Raw genomic sequence first — 20,601 nt, 5'->3', positions numbered from 1 at the left:
CGTCGACAATGGTTGACCGCCTACTATATGAAGTGATAAGGAGTTTTTCCCGTGGCGCGTTACTCACGTGCTTAATTATTCTGCCTCTCTTTGGCACCAGACATTAAGTTGTCTCTCCTCCGTGTTCCTGTAGACTGAAGGGTGCCCTTGATCCTGTTACTTTGGACTACGTTACCTTTTCAATTATTTGAATATCTGTAGGTTTCCCGTGCTTCATCAATATATTGCTTGGGTTTTAACCAATGTCGGGCGTTCAGTTTTTAGTCGATTGGCCTGCCTGAATCGCGATATTCCGTTGTTTAGCCCTCACTTATCTTGAGGTGATACAATCAGCCATGGTCATATATTAGAGCGATCGTGAAGCACTACCTGGTGACCCATCCTTCACCACCGTTCCGCATTCGCCCTCCCATTGCACTGAATTAGTGTACCAGACAGACACTCATGCTTGTTTACCGTTCCGTATTTCCTGGTTACAGTCATGCATCCCGGGTTTAATAGGTCAGGACACATTCGATGAAATTAAAGTAAGCATGACAGTTCAGCCTGTTCTGGTCTAAGCACTGACGGTGAGTTTCAGACCACTACACGATTGAAATGGAAAGGGACGCTTTGTCTAGATATCCTAGAACCCGCGCTCGTCTAGGGTCTGATGACCCATCCACGCGCAGCGAAGCACAAGACCTACTTTCCAGGTTTACCGGAATTCCATCCAAAGAGGCTCAGGACACCCGTAAAAACTCCGGAGATTCACCGATCTCTCACATGAAATCAACAGTTTCAAAGGTTCGAGCCAAGATACCAAGGGGAACTGTTCAGCAACGACCACGGCCGGGTGCGTCTGTTAATCCTGCCATCGTCTTGCCGACAGTCAAAAGTAAACCACCGTTGCTATCCTCCTCTGAAAGCCTGTCGCCTGAGAGGCATATTCCTAGACTTGCGGTAACACGGCGTTCCCGCCGCGCAAGAGCTGGGCCGGTAGACTACTACAAGAAAATTTCTCTTTCCGACAGTGAAAGCGAAGAAGTGCAAGCAAATAAGACGAAATCAATTTCCAGGAGTGTGTCACGAAGTCGGCATAGTGCCATCCCTGCCTTGATGCCCCAAGCTTACCCGGATCGCGCCAAAAACATCAGACGGCAGGATGCTTCGTTAAACAGTCTATTTCAGCGGGAACTGGGCAGTCATCGCCCTCCAAGACTGAACGCAAAGTTCGTTGACAACTTGAGACTATGCAAAGCATGGAAAGGAGCTTCTAATGATGTTGTTTCACTGGCATGGTCGCCTGATGGGACAAAATTCGCAGCAGGGGCCACTGCACAATGTGATGAACACATGATGGCTTATAATAGGAAAAATAACCTCCTTCTTGGTGACCTAGTCACTAACGAGCTCCACGAACTATCAGATCACTGGATCCATCGACCAAAGAACAACGTTGTGAATGATCCGCGTCTTTTCATGAGCGTTACTGCTGTACAATGGTTTGAAGACACATTATACACTGCCAGCTACGACCATACAGTCAAGCTTTGGGATACCTCAAGAGGCAGAACCTCATGTTACAAAACCCTGAAGCATGACTCTGAGGTGGTCGTTATGGCACGCTCAAACTTTGCCGAGAACTTACTAGCTACGGGGACACTTACAAATACAGTTGGCTACTGGGATATTAGCAAAGCTCAGTATACACCGCTCGAACTGCAACGGGGAAGATTAAGAAAGGATATTGAATTGATGCCGACATCTATAGCATGGGGCTCTACGCATGCGACTAAGGATTATCTTCTTATTGGGATGTCGGAGAAAGAAGATAGCGTGGCCCAACATGGATTGCTTGCTGCGTTCCGCGTTCGAGAATCATCAATCGAACCGGAGTCCTTTCTGCCAAATGCACAGAATGTCTTCGATATTACCTGGCATCCGGTTTTACCAATGTTCGCGATAGCTTGCACTGCTGGCCAGCAAGCTTCTCGAAGAACCCGTTCTACTGTGAATTTGTATGAGCCACTGAGCCGCAGGACTCGTGTCATGGAGCTGGAATGCCCTGCTCTAGACATGAATGAAGTAGTATTCTGCCCTTGGAATACCAACTATATTTCAGCTGGTTGTACGGATGGAGTCACATATATCTGGGACAAGCGAAATCCTGACGAAATCCTGCACAAGCTTAGACATGGTGATCCTTTAAATCAGCTTGATGAGACAATTGATCGGGAGCAGGCGGACACTGGCGTTAATATGCAGCTATGGGGCGCAAGCTACGACTCCTTCTATACAGGTGCTTCAGATGGGATGGTCAAAAGGTGGAACATCCTTCGTGCTCCTGAGGACGTGCTTGTCCAGGACGTAGCCAGTCTCCAGGAAGGGATTATGTGCGGGGCATTCTCACCAGACCAATCTAACATGCTAATTGGAGATGTCTCTGGAGGAGTGCATCTGCTGTCTAACAGCCCCTTCATGTCTGATGAATCCACTCAATTCGCATTCAAAGAAAGCCAATACGCCATCGAACAACAAGAGTTGGACTCACACTTTGGTGTTAAGGCGGCGCGTGACCTGGTGAAGTCGGGTCAAATTGAACGACATCCTGTCTTTGGACCGGGCAAGGGACCTTACTACAGGGGGCCGTTTGCTGCATGGGCACGGCCAACCGGGACCCATCCGGAATTTATGGCAGTGACTGCGCTCGAACCAAATTACGAAATACGGCAGCTGGGTGGCATAGACCCGAAGCGTCGTAAGGGCCTGACTTCTGCAGCACGAGAGGAGGTTGAAAGGCATATAACCCTTGCTAGGATACGAAACCAGAAGCGTGGTGGAAACAAGAGGCGCAATCCAAGAATCACATACCCGGCAAAAGACATTATGATTGATATATCTAGTGAGCCCAACATGGAGAAGAAGACTCTGGCCCGGGGCCTCGTCTGTGACACACTGTCTAAGCGCAGATACACAATGCGAAAAGCAAGTCTTCCCATTATTAGCAATGTCGAGCCGGAAGTTATCGACCTTACTGGTGACTCCGACGCCGAAAGTCCTGAAACATCTAATATCAACTGGAAACCGCCAGGAGTCTCTCGAAGAAGCTCTGAGTTCGAAGACGAAGCATGTGATCTAGAAGAAGACTTCTGGTGGCCAGACAGCGGCAAAATCGACCCGAACTTTGCCGAGTAGAGTTGCATCTCTGTACATAACTTATGTATTTAATGATAATGAATGCAGTAGCAAGGCAGCTTCCTACTTTGGGCCGTGCTATTACGATTACTATGAGTCCATGTGCAGATTACTCACTAGTCTGTGATAAGCAAGTCTGGCCCACGAATGCCATATGACGCTAACAGCCCAGATTCTCATTCATGATTGCTGGGATTTACTCGACCGTACACTGCACATTAAATACGCTTCGGCACAACACCCACCAAACATGCATCGGCATATTAAGGTCAACTTATCCGGCAGCAGCCTGGTCGGCCAGTATTTATCCGACTCATATTACCTGTGGCTTAGACACACAGCCACAGTAAGCGCTTCAGGACAAGGGACCAACCAATAACGTCACTGCAGACATCATGCGGCAATCATGGAGTAGAGAAGAATATAAGTTCAAGCGAAGTGTCCATCGCGATCTCCGCATTTCAATCTTGCATCGACATATCCCAATATCAGTCAGCTACCTATCTGTTCACTTGGGTTGGTGACTTTTCGTATTAGACATTCTTTCTTGAATCGATAATCGCTTCAAGCTTGCTTTGATGTCGTTCGCCCCACCTCCTGGGCCTCCTCCCCCTTCTGTTCCAGAGGGCTGGACAACACAGTATGACGATAACTATAAGCAATGGTGCGGCTGTTACCTCCATATTCTATTTTCACAACAAAGGCAACTAATGACAGTTTCACAGGTTCTTTGTCGATCTAGCCACAGGGAGATCTCAATGGGAGCCACCCCAACCCACCTCCACCCCAGCACCGTCTACCCAAGTGCACACGCCAGTCCCAACCTCAGAACAAGCACAGAGCAGTACTCACACAGACATACCCGCACCCCCGCCCTCATACGAGGAATCTGGACCGGGCAATCCATCCGCCGTCGCCAGTGCCGAGGCCACAGATAAGAAAACTGCCCACAATTTCCCCTCGAATAATCCGTACAACGGCGAGTCTGCTTCCAGCCCCGGAACCCCCGGAACGAGTGGAAGTGGATCTTACGCCAGAAAGGATACAGTCGAGAGTGATGCTGAGCTAGCAGCACGACTCCAAGCGGAAGAAGACGCAAGGGCCGGATCTGCCGCCCCGGGCGCCGCAGCAGGCTATTATAACAATAATGACTCCCCGCATTCTCAAACATCGACGCCGTCAGCTTCAGCAGGCGGTACAGATAAGGGCAAGGAGAAAAAGAAGGGCTTTTTCAGTAAGCTTATGAGCAAGGCTACATCAGCTTCAGGCCCTCGGCCGGGCTTCGCGCCCCCGCATCCGCATTATCAGCAGCCCGCCGCTTTCGGGCGTCCTCCTCCCGGCAGCTACGGTATTCCCAGCCCTGGCCCTGGATATGGAGGCCCCGGTGGGTATTACCCGCCGCAGCACGGGTATGGCCCTCCTGTCGGGTATGGGCCACAGCCTGGGTACGGGTTTCCTCCACATGGCTATCATGGCGGCGGGATGCAGCCGCAGCGGCGACACGGTGGCGGTGGCATGGGTATGGCTGGTGCGGCGGCGTTGGGGGTAGGTGGTGGGCTTATTGGAGGTGCGTTGTTGGCCGATGCCATTGACGACGATCATGACTATGGCGGCGATTATGGCGGGGGGGATTTTGGAGGTGGAGATGATTTCGGCGGTGATTTTTAAATTCTATTGCTGTAACTGTGACCACTGTTGGATTATGATGAATTTGTATATAATGATAGTGTTGCCTTTATGACTGTTTGATGATTATTGATTGCCTAAATTTGTTTCCAAAGTTTAATGCCGGTAGAAGAAATATATGCGCAGTATCAACGAGCAAACTGTATGCATACCTATACCCTTTAGAAGTATCTCAACTAGTTATACATCATGGTATATCCCAGATCAGCTCACCTTCTCCTCGCGCCCCCTCTATTCTCCCTCCCACTCGCGGCACCAGACCCAGACACAGGAACCGGCTGTCCTCGCGGCGCAGCCCCGGCCATCCATCCCGCAAGATCAAAGTTTGCAGGGCCACCACCAGCCATAGCACTCTGCGCGCCAGCAATTGGCGATGCGCGAGACTGTTTCTCAAACTCCTCACGCAGTTCGGGGTCCACTGGTAAGGACCGTTAGCAGCCAAATCCATCACGTACCAGAAAAAAAGAGAAAGTTAGAACTTACTGTTCTCCATAAGCTTAGGCATCCCAAAGGTGAAAGCCAGTGCCACAAGTGCAAGCAGAATCATGGGATTTTTGAGAAGCGACAGAGGCGAGACTGCTCAGCCAGAAACATCAGAATTAGCACACGTTCCAACCATAACTCTCGAGGCGGATTTGCTGGAACCACATACAAGTCTGTCGGACTTCGTAGAACCCTTTCCGGCCAACAGGCCTCGCTTCAACAACCACATCTCCAGTTCCACCACCAACCTGCGCCCCAGAAGGCCTAATGTACTTTTCGGCCCCGCGATTTCCCCACTCATTGCCACGAAATGTCTCCCAAACACCCTTCACCTCCCCCCTCTCATCTAGATCGACCCTCAGCGGTGGAAAGACATATTCTGCAGACCGGATATCGAGCAGGTATGAGCCGGAAATACTATGTTGGGAGGGATCCTTGCACTCGGCTGCAGCGAAGTCGGAGAATACGAATGTCGCAGAGCGAGTGAGGGGTGCTTTGAGCGGTCTCGCGAGGGTGGTTGAGGTGAGTGTTGCGTGGGTGTCGGCCGGCAGGGACTGAGGATTAGGGAGGACCGGGGAGGGCGGGATTGTGATCGTAAATTTTGAAGAAAGGGCTGGATGTACTAGAAGAACCAGAAAGATGAGGGCATTGATCAGGTGCATTTTGGAACGGTGGGAGTTGTTAGGATCAACGCGGACGTGGTTCTGAGACGAGTTGGAGTTTTGGAAGGTTTAAGCTGGCGCTTGGCAAGCTAGGTACTAGCTTGCCCGAGCGGATGAGAAATTACCTTAAGTATTAACCGTACATCTTCCTTCCCTTGCACTCTGTTTAGTGCTTTGGGAATGGTAAAATCTATTACTAAATGTATCATACAGGGAAATTTTGAAGATCATGCAAATGACGCCCGCCGTCAGGCGGAAACTCGCTATGTACAAAAGGCAGTCACTGGGTTCGAATTACAGTTTGGCCTTCGGAGCAGACTGCTCGTTGTTGGCCTCTTCGTATAGCTGATCGAGAAGCTGGCGATACTTCTTCACAACAGGGGGGCGTTTAAGCTTAAGACTAAATCATTAAGTTAGCAATTATCTCACGATAAGACGAGGGATACATACGTCGGTGTCAGCAGGTCATTCTCTACTGAGAACGGCTCGACCATCAGAGCGCAATTCTTCACCCTCTCATATCCCGCAAGTTTGTTCTTTTTCGCTACACGCTCGAGATCCCTCAAAACAGCCTTCTTGATCTTGTTGTCCTGCAATACCGCTTTGATGCCTGCGACGTCAGTAGGGTCAATGGTTCGACCAAGCACCTTGCTAGCAAACGAAGCGAACAACTCGGCCTGGACACCAAAGATAGCAACCAAGAATGTCTGCATGCTATCACCGTGCACATAAACTTGCGCTAAGTAGCCCAGCTCAGAGGAGATGATACCCTCCAGGCGTTCGGGTGAGATATACTCTCCCTGTGCTAATTTCAGAACATTCTTCCGGCGATCGATAATGATGATGCGACCCATATCGTCAATCTTAGCGACGTCTCCTGTTCGGAACCACCCGTCTTCAGTGATAGCTTTGGATGTCTCCTCCGGATTCTTCAAATACTCTTTGAAAACATTGGGGCCACGAACAAGAAGTTCACCGCGAGGGAAAGGCTTGTCATCAACCGAGTACTCCATGTCCGGTAGGGACAGCAGACACACCTCCGTGCAGGGGGCGACGCGTCCACAGTTGCCAGACGTAACATCCTTGGGAGACTGTGCGCATGCCATAGCATAAGTCTCGGTTAGACCGTAGCCCTGAGAAAAGTCTGCGCCAATGGCTACTCGCAAGAAGTCGTGCAAAGAAGGATCTAGAGGCGCAGACCCCGAAATCAACTGCTTCGCATTTTCTAAACCAACGGCCGCAGCGACTTTCTTAGCCCAAATTCGATCATACAAAGCATGCTTCACGGTAGCTTTGCTAGGATCGGGGTTCTTCAAGTTTGCGCTCTTGGCTGCAACAATGTGTTTAGACAAAGTACCTCGGAAACCAGGGGCTTCGATGGTTGCAGCGCGAATAGCAGTTCCGAAGCGGCTGTAAAGGCGTGGAACGGAAACAAATCCAGTGGGCTTGAGCACCTTGAGGTCGTCAACTAGCTCGAGAATATTTCCATGGAAATAGCCGATGCGCGCACCAGACCAGAGCGCGGCATGCTCCGTCAGGCGCTCATAGATATGGGCGAGAGGAAGGTAGGACGGGAATGTATCACCCCGTGCTTGAGAAACGGAGACGAGCGCGCCAGAAGTAGCTGCAACAGCGTTCTCATGGGTGAGGACCACGCCCTTGGGAGCACCTGTGGTACCGGAAGTATAGTTGATAGTGACAATGTCAGAAGGTTTTGGAGGGTTCAGGGGGCGGTTGGAGGCGGCCCCCAGGGCTTCGACCTGATCCATGCTGTAGATGGTAAGGTCATGGCCAGCAGCCATAGATTCTAAGAGAGCGCGCTTAGAGTGGCCGGCTGGTTCACCCGCTTCGAGTGAGTCTAAGCTGACGATAATCTTCAAATTAGGCAAAACAGGCTTCAGCTTGATCAGTGTCGGAATGTGAGGCAATGAGGCCACAACGCAGCTTAGCTCGGCGTGATTAATGATATACTGGGTTGCATCCGAGGCGAGAACATCGTAAATCGAAACCGAATATAGGCTTTGGGACATGCATGCCAGGTCTGAAACTCAGCACTATCCGGTATACTGAAGGAAGAGCTACGTACCTGTGATCTGCCACTCTGGACGATTCTGACACCAGAGACCAATACCGTACTGCCCGGGTCGAGCACAGTTATGCTTGTGATGTAGCTCCACCAACCCGGCACCGAAATCGGTACGCCGTTTTTGGACTGTACCATAGCTTATCCATTGGTATTGACCCCAGGTCTTCTTCACTGGGTCGTAAGGACGCCATCCAAGACAATCGGCCTTCGGGGTATCATTCGCGGTTGACTCAAAAATCTCATGGGCAGTGGTGACCTAAAATGGTTAACTCCATCCAGCCTCTCAGCAAATAATAAAATAACCAAGCTTTATACGTACTTTAGGATCCAGCGTTTTAACCAGCTCCTTCTGTGTCCACCAGGAACGGTAGATTGGGCTCCGTCCATCCTTCTCGGTGCCAGGTATAGCAACAGAGTAAGGCTTGCCTTTCGGAGGCTCCTGAGTAAGCTCCGCCGCACGGGCATAGTGAGCACGTTCTTGGGTGAAGAACATGGCTGAAGCAGAACAGATATGAACGGGGATCCAGTCCTAATTAACCGTATAGCGAGATCAATAGGTACTCCAGACGGGAACGGAGGGGTGGCGGAGTTAAACCAAAGGAGCAACTCTCGACTGTTAGCGGCGACGTGCCGTGAGAATATAATGACCTCAATATGAGCGTTCAGGTTGAGGACAGAGCAAGAGAGAGAAGGGGGAAGGAAGAGGGAGAGAGAGAAAGATCTTTTGGAAGTAGGAGCCGAGAATCGACCATCAACCACGAGTCGCGCAGCAAACGGGGATGTCGGCAGTCCCGAAATTTAGCAGTATACCCAATCGGAGGTGAGTGGGCCTGCCGTTTACGGAAAAAGCCTCGGTATTTTGCCAACTCCAGGTTTCGATAAGAAGCAGAAAGAGTTGTTGACCTGGAGCCGAGGCCATAACTCGAGTTCACGTAAATGGGAATATATCGTTTGCTCCTCCGAACTTGCTCAGAAGTGGTAAATCAGTGCGGTTCTGTGTTTGCTTGCTCACATGCCTTGTTTACACAAAGCAGCGACGTACATCACAGCCCGTCCCCAGACACTAAAGCTGCAACCCTTGCCAAGAATCCGAAGGTTAAATAAATGGTCTAAGAACGCTGCATGTGAACTGTGAATCCATTATGTCCAGTCGTGTCTGGCCACTCATATTGCACACCCCACGAACGGGGTACCCCGTGTACTGATTTGACTGCTAGTGGTCGGTGGCGACCACGGCCGCACATAGGCAGTGACATCGACTTTGGTAAGAGCCTAGACATGCGGAAGCGGTACTAGGTTATAGCATTTACGACACAAATTCGATCAAATTTTCCACCTTCTATACTATAAATTAGTATGCGAAGTTGGGAATTTTGGAATCATAATTCACGAATAACTTCAGGGTTGGTCTAGACTTGAAATCTATAGCAAATGAAGATTGGTTCATCATGATTGTGAAACAGTCAACTCAATTCACCCAACTCCATGCGATGCAAACACCAAATATGTAAAGTCATAATGTACAAAACGGAGATGGCCAGGAAGATAGGAACATCGTAACTGATTGCTCTCCAATGTGCAGGGTTATAGACAGTAAGGACACGGATCTATGAAAAAACTGATCGATAGGCCCGCTTATACCACTTCTCGTCGGAGATTGTAGTCTCCCAGTACTCATTTTCCAGCGCAATACGGCCAGTGTCGATGTCTGCCTCGATAGGGCGAATGAACGATGGTCGATAGACAATCTTGTGGCCAAGGTACAGAACGACGAAGAGAATCAAGCTAATGTATGCGACGAAGAAATCGGTCACGCTGAATTCTGGGATCCAGGCAGTGAATCCCTGGGTAATGATGATAAGAACGTTGAAGAAAAGGCCGTACCATGAGAACCATGGCTGCCACAACGCCTTGTAAGGGAGAAGGTCGCGAGAAATGTTGCGAGCTTTTAGAGCACGCATGAACGCTAAATGACACCCTAAGATGGACGCCCATGAAATCAAACCAGCCACACTGGAGATGTTCAGAAACCAGTTGAACACCGTGGCACCTGAATTGGAAACGTTCATGAATCCTAGCAGACCAAACGCCGAGGCGAATGCCACACTGTAATAGGGCACACCAGCCTTCGAGGTTTTCTTGAAGAAACGGGGGGCGAAGCCTTCTTGGGCAAGACCGATCAGTATGCGACTGGCGCTGTAGACGTTGGAATTGGCGGCAGAGAGCACCACAGTCAGCAGAACTGCGTTGATGATATCCGGCAGGACGGCGACTCCTGCATTTCTGGCCACTATGACGAACGGAGAGGCATTCGCATCAGTGGAAGAATTCAAAAGCTGCTTGTCGTCACTGCGCACAAGGATGCCGATAAAAAAGATCGTCAAAACGAAAAAAAACAGGATACGGAAAAACGTCTTGCGGATGGCCGAGGGCACTGTTTTGCGGGGATTCTCGGTTTCACCGGCAGCAATACCAACTAATTCCGTTCCTTGGTAAGAGAATGCAGCCTGGATGAGGACAGCCCAAAAACCAACAAATTTGGCGGTCGAATCAGGTGAAATATTATCGTAGGCCACAAATGGCCCCGGATGCACCCAGGTGTCGAATCCCATATAGCCTTGTTTTCCGGCACCAGCGTTAATGCATATACCGAAGATCATGAATCCTGCAAATGGTTAGTTAAAGTAATATTGGGCTATTAGCGGCATCCCTACCTATGACAGTGAGGACTTTGATGCTAGAGAACCAGAACTCCAGTTCACCAAAGAAACTGACTGGAAGCATGTTGAATAGAGTAATGAAGACCCAGAAGACACCAATGAAGATTGCTATGTTAAGATCCTGGTTCCAAAACTGGATAATCAATCCAGTTGCCGTCAGCTCAAGGGCAAAGGTGATGGCCCAGGAGAACCAGTATATCCAGCCCATAGCAAAACCCAGACTAGGGTCAATCAATCGAGTAGCGTAGGACGTAAAGGCACCTGGGATGGGCAAGTATGTGGCAACCTCTCCCAATGCTGTCATGACCGAAAAGACGATGGATCCTATAAAGATATATGCAATCAAAGCCCCGACAGGGCCTGCGGTTGAGATAGCACTACCACTGCTGATGAAAAGACCTGTACCAATTGTACCACCTGCATAGACATATGTTAGCGCAACCGCAAGCTCGCGAGGGCGTCGCCTGGAAGCGTACCGATAGCTATCATCTGCAGATGCCTGCTCTTGAGCTTCCGCTTAAGGTCCGGTAGCGGGTTGGACTCGCGACCGGCGCCATGCTTCTCGCAATCCGCCTCGTCAAAGCCGGGGGACGATTGTGCGGCAGTGACCTGGACAGCTTCATTGTCGATCATCTTAGCCTTTCCTCCATCGGACGCCGCGTTATTGAAGTCGCGCTCGGAGGACATGACTGGGCCTAGACAGTCCAAAAGCCGAGAGCTCCAGAAGCGGGAGGATCGAAGGTGTTTGCTGGGAGATCAGAGGATATCCAGGTGAGGTGGAAAATAGGAAGAAGAGGCAGTTCGCGTGGAAGAAAATGTCAGGTCTGACTCCACCAAACCAGACTCTGACTTCTGTTCTAGGACACGCGGAATTGAAGCGATTTGAGGAGGCGAGGGACCCAGCAGAACCCCAGGACTGCACTCTTAAAGAATCTCTCCCGTCCTGCGGAGTATGTTGAGAGATAAAGAGATATGACAAATGGCACCAGTCATGGATTCATTAAATCAAAGATGTTATGTAAGGAAAACAAGGCGAGATGAGGAGATCCTACCGGATCCCTCATGGCGATGAATCATGGATGCAACGCTGGCTCGATGTTCAGACCATCTCGACCAGTCCTTCTGGAAAAGTTTTCGCCCTTTTTCCTCGGTGTTGGCCGCATATGTCATTGCCTGCTATGGCATGGTATAGAGCTACCAGCCCAATCATGAGTCTCAGAGCCAGAAGGTGTGGGGAGAATTGCTGTTTCCGAAGTGGGCCGGAAAAGTTTGAGGTTTTTCTCTCGTAACTTGCAACGGATGCGCCACCAGAGAGGCAACAGCCGCCGAACTGGATCTTGGATACGGTATCTCGTATCTTACCAAAATTGTGCTTGAAGCGAATCAAAAATAATATATAGTATACCTTCAAGATAATTGCTTTATGCCCGTACATAATGCATATCCAGACTCAGTCTAATGTCTTCATATCACGATTTTTTGATGCACGGGTAACTATTCCGAGGAGCTAAGCAATTCTAGAAGGCTGGGCCGAGCAAAACTCTAAAAACACTATATAGTAGCAATGCTTGTCGTTGCACACAACTGAATCACGGATGGCAAATATTCTCTCCATATACCATGCAGCAATGAGATCTGCGGTTCCATGGGCATGCTATATTTACCCCTTGGCTGTCGACTAGTCTGATGTGCTTCAGAGAGCCGCTTGGGGGCCCAGGTACGGCTGCCGAAAACGGAAATTTAGAACCGCCGCCCGCCAGTCTCGATAGCTTGGCGGGCTACTATCCGAAATAAGGCCAAGCTTCGAACGCACGATGCAAATTATTCTCAAGCTAGTAACTGTGAAGATGCTAGAGTACCTAGGTACACAATGATTATCAAATAGTACAATATACTGGGTTGATTCCTGGCCAGCACAAGGATGGAGTGGGAAACTTTTCTGGGATGGTACGCACAAAAATCCAGCATTAAATGCGAGTAATGATGTGCTAATTATCAATATTTCAAAACATGAGAAATATCACCTATACATAGTGACAGGTTGTGGGTATCCACGAGCTCAACAATAAATCCAAGGCAAGCAACAACAGCTCCAAAATCTCATTAAGACATCATTCTACATTCTTCAGGGTTAACGCTAGGCGATGACGTCATGGCGTAAGGTATCAAATATGCGATACGCTTGACAATAATCAAGCTCAAGGTACGTGGGCTGTAGGAGGTTGAGGGCCTGGGGCAGGGTCTCTTCGGAGAGCGCCCATTGTGTTCAGAACAGTGGTGACCAAGAACAAGACCCTACAAGCCGCAGTTAGCCACGGTTCCAACGTACCTTCCCAATCTGAGAGCCAACCTACCAGTTGAAAGCGCCGAATGCTGCTGCAGCCTGCAATCCCCGGCACGGGGACCACTTTGAGCAACCATGGGCATCACCAAGGTCGACTGCCAGGGCAATGAAACCCGCAAACCAAAAGATCATGGTGATTGTATCCACGGCCACTAGAACCCAACGATGCGCAATTGCGGGTACAAAGATGGGCGCTAGGATGAAGTATGGGACGACAATAAAAAGAGTCCATACACCGTTGAAGAGCATAAAGTTGATGGTATCCCACCAATGACCATCAGTTACATTTACAGCTTGGGAGTGTCAGCGCATGTCAAGGATGTCTGTTCTGAATATACGAACCATGTCCTGTGAGGCCCAGCACAATGACAGCAAAGACTGCCTGAACAGCCCGTAAAATATAGAACAAAGGGAAATCGAACTTGGCCATTTTGTTGGGGGCTGGCAATGTTGTTTGGGATCCGATACTCGCCGACAAGAGTGTTCCTAATGTACACTGGGGGAGAGGCGATTTATAGTGACGGCAGGTGTACCTTGAACAGAGTACACTGTACTTGAGTTGAAATGAAGAAGAGGGAGAAGTCAACCGGTCGCCAAAAAATAGAGAAAAGTGAGGTCAGGTGCAGATGCAGGTGCAGGACTGGAGCTTTTTAAAGAAATGGCAACCGAAGCCGAGCTGGGAGGTGTAAAAAATGAGCTCATAAGCAGAGCTGGAGCTCGTAAGGACTCGTATTTGTAGCCACAAGCCATCCTATCTTAGTCGGAGCGTGTGATTGAAGGAATTCGGCTGCCTTGCAAGACTAGTTGTGGCTCGGCGCGTCGAACACGAGACCTGAATATGCTGCAGATCGCCGGTCAAGAAGAATGATGATCTCATCCACTAGGCTTCAGCTTTAGCCAGCTTTAGCCTCGCTAATAATAACTGCTGCTAAGGCTGAAGGTTGGACGACGTTAGGCTGCTCTAGGATAGTCTCTTGGCCTGTACGATAACAATGCATAACTATCGCTTATGCAGTGTATATTATGCAGAAGTATGTTAAACAATATACTCTTAAATAGATAATATATAAATTTTATCACTAGCCTCGCCCTTGGATCGAGGATCTTCAAAAAGGTCCACTGTTGTAACTCTAGCCCCAGACCCTAGAAATACCCTAGCCGAGCATTGATTGCTTTTAGATTTTATGGTAGGTTTACTAACATGATTACAATGTCACTTACTAGAGTGCTCTGTTATTATCCGTAAATACTCGGAGTCGAAGATCTGGTCCCTTCCTACCGATGCGCCTCGATCCCCCTCTTAGCCGCATGAGATTCCTACCATTTATGTCCTATCGTTCAGGGTCCTATTTGGACCGCTAGAAATAGACTCTGCTCGATTTGTTTCCATTATTCACGCAATTACGATAGTATTTGGCTCTTTTCGTTTGGCCCAGGTCAATTCGGGTAAGACGCGATCACGCCATTGTGGCCGCCGGCGTTGTGCTGCTGCTATTCCCCGCATATAAACAACCCCTCCACCAGTTCGTTGGGCTTTGCGAATGCTGTACTCTATTTCAAGTTGTCAAAAGAGAGGATTCAAAAAATTATACCCCAGATATCAAAGATATCAAAGCCATCATGTCCGACCCTTCACCGAAACGTTTCGAGACCCTCCAGCTCCATGCGGGGTACTCATCCCTCTCTGTCTCATATATCGATTCCAGCACGTACTGATTAATCCAAAGCCAGGAGCCTGACCCTGCAACTAATTCCCGGGCTGTCCCAATCTATGCGACAACGGTAGGCCTACGTAGTGGCTCCCATACTTGAAGACGACATGAAGTCACTGATTGCTTATAGTCCTACACCTTCAATGACTCCGCACACGGCGCCAGGCTTTTTGGCCTCAAAGAGTTTGGCAATATTTACAGCCGAATTATGAATGTAAGCAATGCTTGGTCCTTTGCATTTCGACTGCTCGTTGTGACTGAATGATCTACTCCCAGCCCACAGTCGATGTCTTCGAAAAACGTATTGCTGCACTCGAGGGAGGTGTCGCTGCGGTGGCTGCCTCATCTGGCCAGGCAGCCCAGTTCATGGCCATCTCTGCTCTAGCCCATGCTGGTGACAATATCGTTTCCACAAGTAATTTGTATGGTGGTACATACAATCAGTTTAAGGTCCTTTTCCCACGACTGGGAATTACCACAAAATTCGTGCAGGGAGACAAAGCAGAGGACATTGCCGCCGCTATCGATGACCGTACCAAGGCCGTCTACGTCGAGACAATAGGAAACCCTCGCTACAATGTGCCCGACTTTGAGGTCATTGCAAAAGTAGCCCATGAGAAGGGAATTCCCCTTGTGGTAAGTTTCCCGTTGTATGGGGAGTATCGTTAGCTCACCTTAACCCAGGTTGACAACACCTTCGGTGCCGGAGGCTACTTTGTTCGACCCATTGAACATGGCGCCGACATTGTCGTGCACAGTGCAACTAAATGGATTGGAGGTCATGGCACAACCATCGGAGGCGTTGTCGTGGACAGCGGCAAATTCGACTGGGGCAAGAACGCCGCGCGGTTTCCTCAGTTCACGCAGCCTTCTGAAGGTTACCACGGGTTGAACTTCTGGGAGACCTTCGGCCCCATTGCCTTCGCGATTCGTGTCCGGGTCGAAATCCTGCGCGACCTCGGGTCCGCGCTGAACCCTTTTGCCGCGCAGCAGCTCATCCTGGGTCTGGAAACCCTAAGCTTGCGCGCTGAGCGTCATGCTTCCAACGCTCTGGCCCTCGCCAACTGGCTAAAGAAGAATGATCACGTCAGCTGGGTTTCTTACGTGGGCCTAGAAGAGCACTCCAGCCACGAAGTTGCAAAGAAGTACCTCAAGCGTGGGTTCGGCGGTGTCCTATCCTTTGGTGTCAAGGGTGAGGCAGCCGTCGGTAGCCAGGTTGTCGACAACTTTAAGCTCATCTCCAATCTAGCAAAGTAAGTCTGGTTGCAGAGCTTCTATAAGAGGACAAACCAAGAGCTAACCGATCTACAGTGTTGGAGACTCCAAGACCCTCGCGATTCACCCCTGGAGCACCACTCACGAGCAGTTGACCGACCAGGAGCGAATCGATTCTGGTGTTACGGAAGATGCCATCCGCATCTCTGTCGGCACTGAGCACATCGACGACATCATCGCCGACTTTGAACAGTCATTTGCAGCGACCTTCAAAGTTGTCCGGAGTGCTTAGTGCCTGGGCTCTAGGGCGGAAGTCGACATGGTCAAGACGAAATATGAATGAATTGCCTGTGCTGTTGGCGTTTACTGGCAGCTAACTATATACCTACATATCATACTATCATATGAGATCCTGGATACCTTTTTATTTATAAATACCACCCCTATCTTCTTAATATTCTCTCCATAATTTACCCTACCGTAAATTGTTGGATTCTGAACCATCCTTTTTGCACGCATATGTACGATTTGCGAAGGAGTCAAGAAGAAACTTATAATGGCCAATAGTCAGGTTACCTCGAAAAATGGGAATACATAGAATGAATTGAGACCAGAATCAAACATTGGAGCCTAAGAAACAAGAATACAACAAAACACCCAACTGCCGCCTTAGTATCAGCAAGCTCCCGACTTTTCAAACCTGTGGGACGGAAGCAATGAGAGCAAAAAAAAAAGAAAAGAAAACATCGTAGAATAAGACAGTAAGAAAACGATGGCTCAAGTAATCAGTTCGCCTATGCGATACGACGCCGAGCGCAGAGCCTTGCAACTCCGTATTGCTCTGCCAATAAGAAAAACGTTTGAAGAATAAAGAGGTGGGTGGAATTAATACACGGCTTGAAAATAAGTAGAACTCGGTCAAAGCGTAGTCATCTCCCGTGATGAGGTCGCTGGGAAATGTTGTGTAAAGATGAGCTAAAGTTCCGTATTCAAAGTGATTCCCGGCCCAAACGCCATGGCATGGTCTTGTAGCAGAACCGAATTCGTACCTCCGAGAGTTCAATTATGAGATGAAGGGGACATGAAGAATTGTAACTGGTATCAAGACAAAGAACTGAATCGAACGGCGGATATCATTCAAAGAATGGATATCATATTAGAGAATTGAACTATCTCACTGACCAGGAGGTGGAGGTTGGGATGGGTTACTGGGCTGCGCACCCCCCATCATGAAGCCAGGAGGAAACAGTGGCATACCGGGGAAGGAAAAACCAAAACCAGGAACGGCTGGGGGTACACCCACGTTGTTGGCGTTTGACGTGTCGCCCATCTGGGGTCCGTCACGCTCACGCCGGGGAGGCCGGTCATGCTGGACGCGTGTTGAAACCGGGCCACGCTTGCCTCCAGTGTCGGTTGCGATCCGTCTACTGATGGCCTTTGATGACACACCCGCACCAATTTCGATGTCTGGCTCCTCAACGATCATGCCCGACTCAATAGGTCTTCCTCCGGTACCACCGTACTCCGCAGTGAGCATCCACTTCCGGTCCGCCTCCGTCAGTCTCTCAATGGGAATGACACTAATTCCTGTTTGATAGTCACTGCAGTCACGGGGACCAAAGCCAACACCCCAGCGTGTCCGAAGCTGCATATCTCCGGTCTTGTATGATTCCATTCCTTCTCGAGCATTGATGGCGTCCTGTCGGCTGATCATCTTGATAAAAGCATGACGTTTGTCGACATTCACGATGCAGGTCTGGACTACGCCGTACTTTGAGAAAAGAGACCGTAAATGGGCTTCAGATGATGTTACGCCACCGACGAAGAGGGTACGGCTAAGGACTTTGATATTTCCTTGGCCAATGGAGTAGTCCCATTCAATGAATTTAGGACCCGGTGGAGGAAGTGTGGGGTCCTTGCGTGCAGGAGAAGGAGAACGGCGTCTACGTCCAACCGGACTGCGTTGACGGTAGTCGTTGCCTCGTCGACCACGCGGATCGGCCCCCCTACGGCCAGGAGAATCACCATGGTACTCTCCATAGACAGGGCTATCACGTCGGCGTGGGGGAGACACATCGCGGCGTCTGTCCCAGCCAGGGGAACGGGAGCGACGACGATATCCGCCAGGAGGAGAACGCATGTAATCACGATCCCGCTCGCGGTCCCCGAAATCACGTGGCTGTTCAGGAAGGCCACCCCAGGCATTGGAATTTTGGCCAGGGAGATTGAACCCTGGAGCTTGGCCGGGATTGAGATTTGACATGGCGGCAGGGTTAGAGAGAGTAAGGATCTGTAAAGCCGTAGCCCACTGCTCCTGGGGGATACCCTGGGCAGCCAACATTTGGAGGAGTTGAAGCTGTTGCTGCAGTGCATCAGGCGTCATGGTGGGCGGTTGCGCTGGCGGTGCAGTCGCCTGCGGTAGAAGCGCCGCTAAGGGATTCTGAGGAACCGTTAATGGTGTCGGCGTATGGCTTTGACTTTGCGGCTGGACCAAAGCTGGGTTTTGAGCTAAGTTGCCTAAAGCAGCGAACGGATTTGCAACAGCTGCGTAGGGGTTTACGCCAGCTGAGCTAACCTGGGACTGCAAAGCCTGGTCTACGGATGAAGACGCGGGCTGGGGAACTGTGGCCTGCTGGCTTAATGCGCTCAGAGGATTGACGGGAGCAGCAGCAGCTGGAGCCGCCGGGGCTGCGGTGTTCTGCTTTGCCATATCCGCCAAGGCTTTCAGAATACTCGAGGTGTCTGGCGCTGACTGAGCTGGGGTAGCGGATGCTGCACCATTGGCTCCTACTGACGATTGCTGTTGCGTGCCTCCAAATAAGGCTTGGTTCGGGGCTGGAGAGCCTTCAGGAGTCGTCGATTCAACATCTATTATAAGCAGGATTAGAACTAATTCGCCTCACGTTTATCAAGCCTAGACAAGTTCGGCATGTTTTCCCGCGATCACTCGCGATCAACGAATTTGATATACAAGCAACTGCAGTTTGAAAGGGAGGTAGCCGCTTACTGTTGGACGCAGGCGCATTCAGTTTCTGCTTGAAGGATGCGAGCATAGGGGCGGGAAAAGTGTATCCACGCTCCCAAATGTCGACCAGCTTCTTGATTTTTTCCTATGAAGACGGACGCAATACGTAAGTTAAACTATTCGTTACCAAACGAAGGAGAATCGCTAGAAGGCGCGGTTTCTATGCAGGTTAAGGGGATGTATTGCGGGATATACGTAGATCAAAGTCTTATAATCGGCAGCGCGAGAGAAAATAAATCGTCGCGTCTTATCGGCCTTATGTATATGCCCGCAATCCGGTGGGAATGGATATTTTGCACGTATGCATCTAGAGCGTACCTTTTGATCTTCTGGCGCATTGTTTATGATATCGGTCATCAACACAGGTAATAACTCGGTCACTCTGTTAACACCAGCGGCAAAAGTCCCGTCAGGAGCAGCACTACCGGAGGGCTGTCCTGCTTTGCGCGCTGCATCTAACCATTGTCGAGTTACTGAGTCTACGACATAGAGTACGCCCAACTTGTGTGTGCCTGGTGCCTTCTTGAAATGCGTGTAGATTTTCTGGATAAGGACGGATTCGTTCTGAGAGAGAGAAGAACAGGTTAGCTCGTCGGTTCACACACAGAGCTCAGAAATTGAGAGAAGTACCTGCACATTGGCCGTGCATAACGAAGTTATACTGTTGATCTTAGATCCTGAGACACCCGGGGCCTTGAGAGCCAGCATAGACTGGAGATAGTTGTCCAGTTCTGCTACTGCGGAAGACATGGCTGTTCCTTGTCTGCTGTGAATCGCAATTCAATACGAAGAAACGCTGTATGATCTGGTGCGCGTAGACAGTCTATCGCGCAGCAAACGAAGTCGCTGAAGGCGAATCAAAGCAGCAGGCTCCCAAATGAGTCGCTTCTACTGGGAAATCCAGCAACAGCAATATGGTATTGTATGTTTAATAGGGGAGAAAGACTCCGTGTCGCTGAGGCCCAGTCTAAGTGCTGAGAGTGATAGCCTAAGCTGATTTCTGGTCGCGTCACTACGGCCAGGGGGGCCTTTGGCCTACAGCGGAAACAGCGAGATCGCGTCTAGCGCCTTTCAGCTCGTCAAATAGTACGTGTACAAGGTACGACCTAAGGCGAAACGGTAAGAGTCAAAAAAAGAGAAGAGAAAAGTGATGAGATTACAGTGACGAGATCCGAACCGGATGAAATGCGAGATGAAAGTGAGTTGAAGACGTTGAAGAGGGCAGGGGCTTGACGGTAATTTGAATGAAAGTTTCATTGGTTGTGAAAGTCAGGTGATCAGAAAACTCGAATATGCGCTAGCCTCAGACGGTCAGAACTTAGTCAGCGCTACTGACAACCATAAACGGTCACGTGCCACTGACTGTTCGATGGTCGCTCCCGGTGAGCCGAATGGGGCCGATGATGGCAGGCGAAAATATGACGGCCCTCAGCAAAGGATCATCCCTCAAGTAGAGGGACCCATTAGCGGTTATCCTGCCATCCACCATGT

The 20,601-nt window shown here is 49.9% G+C and overlaps 7 protein-coding genes across 7 annotated transcripts, besides 1 other annotated feature; 3 read left to right on the top strand and 4 right to left on the bottom strand.

The window, feature by feature from the left end:
• Positions 1-20,601: part of a sequence feature (contig 1.145 856..176570(1)) that runs on past both edges of the window.
• ANIA_08282 (WD repeat protein) lies at positions 598-3,177 on the top strand (the record flags this gene model as incomplete). The annotated part of the gene is made up of 1 exon (XM_676459.1): positions 598-3,177. The coding sequence occupies one exon, from the start codon at positions 598-600 to the stop codon at positions 3,175-3,177; it is 2,580 nt and encodes an 859-aa protein (XP_681551.1).
• On the top strand, positions 3,262-4,845 carry ANIA_08281 (uncharacterized protein; the record flags this gene model as incomplete). The annotated part of the gene is made up of 2 exons (XM_050611253.1): positions 3,262-3,841; positions 3,903-4,845. Exons 1-2 carry the CDS (start codon positions 3,756-3,758, stop codon positions 4,843-4,845), a joined length of 1,029 nt encoding a protein of 342 aa, XP_050467299.1. The 5' UTR covers positions 3,262-3,755.
• On the bottom strand, positions 6,135-8,587 carry ANIA_08280 (medium-chain fatty acid-CoA ligase faaB; the record flags this gene model as incomplete). Its single annotated transcript, XM_050611252.1, has 4 exons — positions 6,135-6,408; positions 6,459-8,049; positions 8,095-8,350; positions 8,414-8,587. The coding sequence occupies 4 exons, from the start codon at positions 8,585-8,587 to the stop codon at positions 6,303-6,305; spliced, it is 2,127 nt and encodes a 708-aa protein (XP_050467298.1). The 3' UTR covers positions 6,135-6,302.
• On the bottom strand, positions 9,546-11,675 carry ANIA_08279 (putative arginine transporter). The gene is made up of 4 exons (XM_676456.2): positions 11,291-11,675; positions 10,809-11,231; positions 10,445-10,759; positions 9,546-10,336 (listed from the first exon to the last, which is right to left on the bottom strand). Exons 1-4 carry the CDS (start codon positions 11,499-11,501, stop codon positions 9,702-9,704), a joined length of 1,584 nt encoding a protein of 527 aa, XP_681548.2. The 5' UTR covers positions 11,502-11,675; the 3' UTR covers positions 9,546-9,701.
• Positions 12,650-13,701, bottom strand: ANIA_08278 (MARVEL domain-containing protein). Its single transcript, XM_050611251.1, has 3 exons — positions 13,501-13,701; positions 13,169-13,451; positions 12,650-13,109 (listed from the first exon to the last, which is right to left on the bottom strand). The coding sequence occupies exons 1-3, from the start codon at positions 13,586-13,588 to the stop codon at positions 13,013-13,015; spliced, it is 468 nt and encodes a 155-aa protein (XP_050467297.1). The 5' UTR covers positions 13,589-13,701; the 3' UTR covers positions 12,650-13,012.
• On the top strand, positions 14,717-16,540 carry ANIA_08277 (homocysteine synthase cysD). The gene is made up of 6 exons (XM_676454.2): positions 14,717-14,828; positions 14,886-14,940; positions 15,001-15,084; positions 15,147-15,506; positions 15,555-16,123; positions 16,182-16,540. The coding sequence occupies exons 1-6, from the start codon at positions 14,779-14,781 to the stop codon at positions 16,375-16,377; spliced, it is 1,314 nt and encodes a 437-aa protein (XP_681546.1). The 5' UTR covers positions 14,717-14,778; the 3' UTR covers positions 16,378-16,540.
• On the bottom strand, positions 17,260-19,860 carry ANIA_08276 (Nrd1 complex RNA-binding subunit; the record flags this gene model as incomplete). Its single annotated transcript, XM_676453.1, has 4 exons — positions 17,260-18,953; positions 19,093-19,195; positions 19,429-19,674; positions 19,741-19,860. 4 exons carry the CDS (start codon positions 19,858-19,860, stop codon positions 17,260-17,262), a joined length of 2,163 nt encoding a protein of 720 aa, XP_681545.1.

Source organism: Aspergillus nidulans, chromosome II (genome assembly GCF_000011425.1).
Source record: "Aspergillus nidulans FGSC A4 chromosome II".
NCBI lineage: Eukaryota > Fungi > Ascomycota > Eurotiomycetes > Eurotiales > Aspergillaceae > Aspergillus > Aspergillus nidulans.
This window is presented reverse-complemented; position numbering and strand designations above follow the sequence as displayed.